An 8,423-nucleotide genomic window follows, 5' to 3' on the forward strand; every position below is an offset into this window, starting at 1 on the left:
ACAGACAAAGGTATGGTAGGATGTGAATACAGTGGAGGTAAACCTAGGTATTGAGTGATGATGAGAGAGATATTGTCTCTAGAAACATCATTGAAACCAGGTGATGTCATCGCATATGTGGGTGGTGGAACTGAAAGGTTGGATATGGTATAGTGAGCAGGGCTAGAGGCCCTACAGTGAAATAAGCCAATAAACACTAACCAGAACAGCAATGGACAAGGCATATTTACATTAAGGAGAGGCATGCTTAATCGAGTGATCAATAAGGGTCCAGTGAGTAGAGGTTGGTTGGGGTCACGGCGATCCAGACAGCTGGCCGGGTAGATGGCTATCGGTAGCAAGATAGCATAGGATGGAGGTCTATTTTTAGACACCTCGTGCGTTTCCGTCGGTAGATTAGTGGGGTTCCGTGTCTTGTAGAGGGGATCAATCCAATTGGCAAAATAGATATAGTGACCCAAGAAAAAATAAAAAAAATAAAAAAATAAAAAAATTGTGGCTTTAGGATATTGGTTTCCGTGCTTTCCCTCCATTTCCAGTAGATTTTTGAAGAGACAAGGTATTTAGAGGTATTTTACTGCATAGAGAGAGAAATAGACCACATCCCTAACCATACTGTGATAAAATTAAACCTTTCCTCCTCCCTACCCTACAGATCCTTAACGCGCTGGAATTTATTTTTGTTGTGTCCAGGGGTGGAATTAAAAAAGTTATTCTGGAAACTCAGTACTGTAAAATAAATAACCATGGGAATTCAACTAAAGAATCTACAAAAAATAATATTTTGTGTCTAAATGTGTCTTTGGGATATTGGTTTCCATGCTTTCCCTCCATTCCCACCCCTGGTTGTGTCTATATGTTTTCCCCACTAATGGTTAAGCTTAGGATTGGGGAGGGTAGGCTGATCTTAGATCTGTACCTAAGGGAAATTTCACCCTGGAGTGTAACAGTCATTGAGGCGTGATCTGATTACTTCTTAATCGCCTGCACTGTGACTCTCACATGATGTTGCTGGAATCCCTGGGAGCCCTGGGCTTTATTCATTAGGAACCAAACAAAAGCAACGGTCCAAAACAGGGAGTGTTCTACATGAATTTGACCAATAAGAAACTCTCGTTCCGTTACAAGTTATTTTGCTACAGTGTAGATGAATGAATACACTCTTCTGTCTGTTGGAGCCCTAAGCTAACTACCCACCCACCACACCACACTGCATAGAGCTCTACTGACCTGGCTTCCGCCACCTCAACTCTCTCCCTTTCCCCTCAGACAGTCTCCTCTCCTTTTCTCTCCTCTAGTCTCGTAAACTGACCGGAAGACGGGGAGATCCGCCTCTCACACACTGATTAGCTGAGGACAAGGGGAGAATCGTCCATCACACATTGATTCGTTGAGAGGACAGTGGAAGAATAGTTTCTGAGAGGACAGGAGAATAATATCTTCTGAGAGGACAAGGGAAGAATAGTTTCTGAGAGGACAGGAGAAGAATATCTTCTGAGAGGACAAGGGAAGAATAGTTTCTGAGAGGACAGAGGGAGAACCGTTTCCTGGCTGCTAGGAAGATGAGGAGGTTGCAGTCCATGAGATGGTTTTGTTTTCCCTGGTTGAGGAGAGAGACCTCACAGACTGAGACCAGCCCACTCATACCAAAGGTACAGTAACTGTATGTCCGTCTGACAACCTGTATACTGTTAGTTATGTACTCACTGTACATCATATTGAATAGAGTTTACAGTTCAATGTTGCAAGCATAGAAAAATAAATGAATAAAAGGACATGCAACCTTTAACCCTGTCAGTTTGACGGGTAAAGTCATGCACAAACTCCAATGGCTACCAGTCCACCCATTATGCCATTCTTGACTTGGATGAGGAGACCCGTTCTATAGATTCTAATTCTATGGTTGCAAGTAGGCTAAACCTAAAGACAATGACCACTACAGACTGAACTTGATGAGTTGTTTTTGTCTCAGTGAAATCTCATTGTTTATTGTCTGTCCTGTTTCCTCTTTGAAGACAGACACAGATAGAGAGTTGTCAGGAGTCCTTCAGGGGACTGATGAGAGCAGCACAGAAGAACAGGCTCCAGAACCAGGACCGAATGATGGACCAGAGAACCAGGGTAGAACCAGGGAGGTAAAACCCAGAGCCCGTAGCAGGCCCTTCTCCCTGAGAGACTGTCTTCTCAAGTACCTCCTGTTCTTCAGCAACCTCCTCTTCACGGTGCTAGGCCTGGTGGTCCTGGCCCTGGGACTGTGGGGCCTCATCAACAAGGAATCCTTCGCTCAGGAGAAAATAGGACAGATCAGCACCGACCCCATGCTGGTGTTTGTGATACTGGGCTTGGTGCTGTCTACCCTCTGCCTGTCAGGCTGTGTGGGGGCTCTGAGAGAGAACTGCTGCCTGCTCCAGGTCTTCTCAGCCACCGTGCTGGTCCTGGTAGCAGCCCAGGTCCTAGCGGCCATCGTGGCATACAGCCTGCAGGGACAGATAGAGGGATACCTGAGGTCAGGTATGCTGGCTGCCATGGTACGTTACCAGGATGACCTGGACCTGAGGTTCATCACAGATGAGATCCAGATAGGACTGCAGTGCTGCGGGGCCGACAACTACAGAGACTGGGAGGTCAACATGTGAGTGAGATGTGACTGACCAGACCATTGACATGATGACTTGTGATGACATGGTCCATTGACTGACACACAGCCTTGTGAACTGATGTCTGTCAACGGGGGTTGTTACTATCATTTTGATAGTTTTATTAGTTATGAGCAGGTCTCTCTTGTAAAATAGAGTTCATCTCAGAGAATAACATGTATGAACAAAGATAAAATAAAATGTATAAAATATAAATCTGTCAAAGATGATATGTTACATAACTAGGGTTATTGCTTTTATGTCACATAACATTATCCACGCAGACAATTGAATTGGTTACTGTCCTTGCTTCTCCCCTCCCATGTCCTCCTCCTCCCAGGTACTATAACTGCTCTGCCCCGGGGGTGCTGTCCTGTGGGGTCCCTGCTACCTGCTGTGTGGACCCCCTGGAGAACGGCACCGTGTGGAACTCCCAGTGTGGAGTAGGATCCCAGCAGCTGGATGAGTTCTCTGCTCAGAGCGTCATCTTCCTGGGGGGCTGTCTGGGGGGCATGTCCCGCTGGATAGAGCAGCACACAGGCCTGATAGGAGCCGTGGGTATCGTCCTACTGGGGATTCAGATCATCACTCTGTTCATCACCACACGACTGATGGATAAAATCCAGTGCAGTAAAGCTACAAGTTAATAAGACCTAGTGGAGTAAAGCTACAAGATAACATCTGGTGGAGTAAAGCTACAAGATAATAACATCTAGTGGAGTAAAGCTACAAGATAATAAAATATAGTGGAGTAAAGCTACAAGATAATAACATCTAGTGGAGTAAAGCTACAAGATAACATCTGGTGGAGTAAAGCTACAAGATAATAACATCTAGTGGAGTAAAGCTACAAGATAACATCTGGTGGAGTAAAGCTACAAGATAATAACATCTAGTGGAGTAAAGCTACAAGATAACATCTGGTGGAGTAAAGCTACAAGATAATAACATCTAGTGGAGTAAAGCTACAAGATAATAACATCTAGTGGAGTAAAGCTACAAGATAACATATAGTGGAGTAAAGCTACAAGATAATAACATCTAGTGGAGTAAAGCTACAAGATAACATCTGGTGGAGTAAAGCTACAAGATAATAACATCTAGTGGAGTAAAGCTACAAGATAATAACATCTAGTGGAGTATAGCTACAAGATAACAAATAGTGGAGTAAAGCTACAAGATAATAACATCTAGGGGAGTAAAGCTACAAGATAACATCTAGTGGCGTAAAGCTACAAGATAACATATAGTGGAGTAAAGCTACAAGATAACATATAGTGGAGTAAAGCTACAAGATAATAACATCTAGTTGAGTAAAGCTACACGATAACATATAGCGGAGTAAAGCTACAAGATAACAACATCTAGGGGAGTAAAGCTACAAGATAACATCTAGTGGAGTAAAGCTACAAGATAACATCTAGTGGAGTAAAGCTACAAGATAATAACATATAGTGGACTAAAGCTACAAGATAACATATAGTGGAGTAAAGCTACAAGATAACATCAAGTGGAGTAAAGCTACAAGATAACATATAGTTGAGTAAAGCTATAAGATAATAACATCTAGTGGACTAAAGCTACAAGATAACATATAGTGGAGTAAAGCTACAAGATAACATATAGTGGAGTAAAGCTACAAGATAATAACATCTAGTTGAGTAAAGCTACACGATAACATATAGCGGAGTAAAGCTACAAGATAACATCTAGTAGAGTAAAGCTACAAGATAACATCTAGTAGAGTAAAGCTACAAGATAACATCTAGTGGAGTAAAGCTACAAGATAATAACATCTAGTGGAGTAAAGTTACAAGATAACATATAGTGGAGTAAAGCTACAAGATAACATCTAGTGGAGTAAAGCTACAAGATAATAATATCTAGTTGAGTAAAGCTACAAGATAATAACATCTAGTGGACTAAAGCTACAAGATAACATCTAGTAGAGTAAAGCTACAAGATAACATCTAGTAGAGTAAAGCTACAAGATAATAACATCTAGTGGAGTAAAGCTACAAGATAACATCTAGTGGAGTAAAGCTACAAGATAAGAACATCTAGTGGAGTAAAACTACAAGATAACATCTAGTGGAGTAAAGCTACAAGATAAGAACATCTAGTGGAGTAAAGCTACAAGATAAGAACATCTACTGGAGTAAAGTTACAAGATAACATATAGTGGAGTAAAGCTACAAGATAATAACATATAGTGGAGTAAAGCTACAAGATAATAACATCTAGGGCAGTAAAGCTACAAGATAATAACATATAGGGGAGTAAAGCTACAAGATAACATCTAGTGGAGTAAAGCTACAAGTTAATAACATATAGTGGAGTAAAGCTACAAGATAAGAACATCTACTGGAGTAAAGTTACAAGATAACATATAGCGGAGTAAAGCTACAAGATAACATCTAGTAGAGTAAAGCTACAAGATAACATCTAGTGGAGTAAAGCTACAAGTTAATAACATATAGTGGAGTAAAGCTACAAGATAATAACATCTAGTTGAGTAAAGCTACACGATAACATATAGCGGAGTAAAGCTACAAGATAACAACATCTAGTGGACTAAAGCTACAAGATAACATATAGTGGAGTAAAGCTACAAGATAACATATAGTGGAGTAAAGCTACAAGATAATAACATCTAGTTGAGTAAAGCTACACGATAACATATAGCGGAGTAAAGCTACAAGATAACATCTAGTAGAGTAAAGCTACAAGATAACATCTAGTGGAGTAAAGCTACAAGTTAATAACATATAGTGGAGTAAAGCTACAAGATAATAACATCTAGTGGAGTAAAGCTACATGATAACATCTAGTGGAGTAAAGCTACAAGATAACATCTAGTGGAGTAAAGCTACAAGATAACATATAGTGGAGTAAAGCTACAAGATAACATATAGTGGAGTAAAGCTACAAGATAACATATAGTGGAGTAAAGCTACAAGATAATAACATCTAGTTGAGTAAAGCTACACGATAACATATAGCGGAGTAAAGCTACAAGATAACATCTAGTAGAGTAAAGCTACAAGATAACATCTAGTGGAGTAAAGCTACAAGTTAATAACATATAGTGGAGTAAAGCTACAAGATAATAACATCTAGTGGAGTAAAGCTACATGATAACATCTAGTGGAGTAAAGCTACAAGATAACATCTAGTGGAGTAAAGCTACAAGATAACATATAGTGGAGTAAAGCTACAAGATAACATATAGTGGAGTAAAGCTACAAGATAACATATAGTGGAGTAAAGCTACAAGATAATAACATCTAGTTGAGTAAAGCTACACGATAACATATAGCGGAGTAAAGCTACAAGATAACAACATCTAGTGGACTAAAGCTACAAGATAACATATAGTGGAGTAAAGCTACAAGATAACATATAGTGGAGTAAAGCTACAAGATAATAACATCTAGTTGAGTAAAGCTACACGATAACATATAGCGGAGTAAAGCTACAAGATAACAACATCTAGTGGACTAAAGCTACAAGATAACATATAGTGGAGTAAAGCTACAAGATAACATATAGTGGAGTAAAGCTACAAGATAATAACATCTAGTGGACTAAAGCTACAAGATAACATATAGTGGAGTAAAGCTACAAGATAACATATAGTGGAGTAAAGCTACAAGATAATAACATCTAGTTGAGTAAAGCTACACGATAACATATAGCGGAGTAAAGCTACAAGATAACATCTAGTAGAGTAAAGCTACAAGATAACATCTAGTGGAGTAAAGCTACAAGATAATAACATCTAGTGGAGTAAAGTTACAAGATAACATATAGTGGAGTAAAGCTACAAGATAACATCTAGTGGAGTAAAGCTACAAGATAATAATATCTAGTTGAGTAAAGCTACAAGATAATAACATCTAGTGGACTAAAGCTACAAGATAACATCTAGTAGAGTAAAGCTACAAGATAACATCTAGTAGAGTAAAGCTACAAGATAACATCTAGTGGAGTAAAGCTACAAGATAATAACATCTAGTGGAGTAAAGCTACAAGATAACATCTAGTGGAGTAAAGCTACAAGATAACATGTAGTGGAGTAAAGCTACAAGATAACATGTAGTGGAGTAAAGCTACAAGATAACATGTAGTGGAGTAAAGCTACAAGATAACATATAGTGGAGTAAAGCTACAAGATAATAACATATAGTGGAGTAAAGTTACAAGATAATAACATCTAGTGGAGTAAAGCTACAAGATAACATCTAGTGGAGTAAAGCTACAAGATAACATATAGTGGAGTAAAGCTACAAGATAATAACATATAGTGGAGTAAAGCTACAAGATAATAACATATAGTGGAGTAAAGCTACAAGATAACATCTAGTGGAGTAAAGCTACAAGATAATAACATCTAGTGGAGTAAAGCTACAAGATAACATATAGTGGAGTAAAGCTACAATATAACATATAGTGGAGTAAAGCTACAAGATAACATATAGTGGAGTAAAGCTACAAGATAACATATAGTGGAGTAAAGCTACAAGATAATAACATCTAGTGGAGTAAAGTTACAAGATAACATATAGTGGAGTAAAGCTACAAGATAACATGTAGTGGAGTAAAGCTACAAGATAATAACATATAGTGGAGTAAAGCTACAAGATAACATCTGGTAGAGTAAAGCTACAAGATAATAACATATAGTGGAGTAAAGCTACAAGATAATAACATCTAGTAGAGTAAAGCTACAAGATAACATCCATAATGCAAGCTGGACTCTTATTATCACTATGTACTGATGGATAAAACTGTAACCATGGACATGTATTATTATTATTATACAGTAAATGTCCTGGCTAGTGTGTTAGTGGAACACTACAATGTATTGGCTAGTGTGTTAGAGAAACACTACAATGTATTGGCTAGTGTGTGTGTTGTAATAGTGCAATAGAGCAGTGTTCATTTAGGATTCAGTTAGAATTCAGTTAGGAATTCAACATGAATTTCCATCTACGTTGGAAACAAGTTGAATCTTGTTGTTAAAGACAGGAAGCTGTAATAGTCTAGAATGTGTCTGCCAACAGAGAGATCTTACCAGTACCAAGATGATCCATCCCTGGAATATCATATCCAAACCTGAGGAAAACAATCAACATCACTTTGTTGTTATAGAGCATTATCAGAACGACCAGATCATCAACTGTAAACCATCTAAGTGGTGTCACTGTTGAGGTTGTATGGCTGAACATGAATTGTATCACACTGTATGTTCTAATCATTATTCAAATAATAATTTATTCACCAGTGGTGGCTAGTAGGCAGAGATATCGGAGGATCAGCTCATCGCAATCAATTACATTTCAGCCATTAGAATAAACCTGTACTCCTATATCATCACCCACCAGCCTCCTCTGTTCTCTACCCACAAACACATTGAGTACCACTGAATTACCTTGTAAAGAAATCAAATGAATAGTGCTGGAGTCAGGTGTAGTGGTAACACTGCTGACTAGAATAGTGCTGGAGTCAGGTCTAGTGGTAACACTGCTGACTAGAATAGTGCTGGAGTCAGGTGTAGTGGTAACACTGCTGACTAGAATAGTGCTGGAGTCAGGTCTAGTGGTAACACTGCTGACTAGAATAGTGCTGGAGTCAGGTGTAGTGGTAACACTGCTGACTAGAATAATGCTGGAGTCAGGTCTAGTGGTAACACTGCTGACTAGAATAGTGCTGGAGTCAGGTCTCGTGGTAACACTGCTGACTAGAATAGTGCTGGAGTCAGGTGTAGTGGTAACACTGTTGACT

General features: G+C 39.0%; 1 protein-coding gene across 1 annotated transcript; it reads left to right on the forward strand.

The window, feature by feature from the left end:
• Positions 1-1,562: 1,562 nt before the first annotated feature.
• Positions 1,563-3,283, forward strand: LOC120044149 (tetraspanin-10-like). The gene is made up of 3 exons (XM_038988732.1): positions 1,563-1,652; positions 2,016-2,632; positions 2,977-3,283. The coding sequence occupies exons 1-3, from the start codon at positions 1,563-1,565 to the stop codon at positions 3,281-3,283; spliced, it is 1,014 nt and encodes a 337-aa protein (XP_038844660.1).
• Positions 3,284-8,423: the final 5,140 nt, after the last annotated feature.

Source organism: Salvelinus namaycush, chromosome 3, assembly GCF_016432855.1.
Source record: "Salvelinus namaycush isolate Seneca chromosome 3, SaNama_1.0, whole genome shotgun sequence".
NCBI classification, from domain to species: domain Eukaryota; kingdom Metazoa; phylum Chordata; class Actinopteri; order Salmoniformes; family Salmonidae; genus Salvelinus; species Salvelinus namaycush.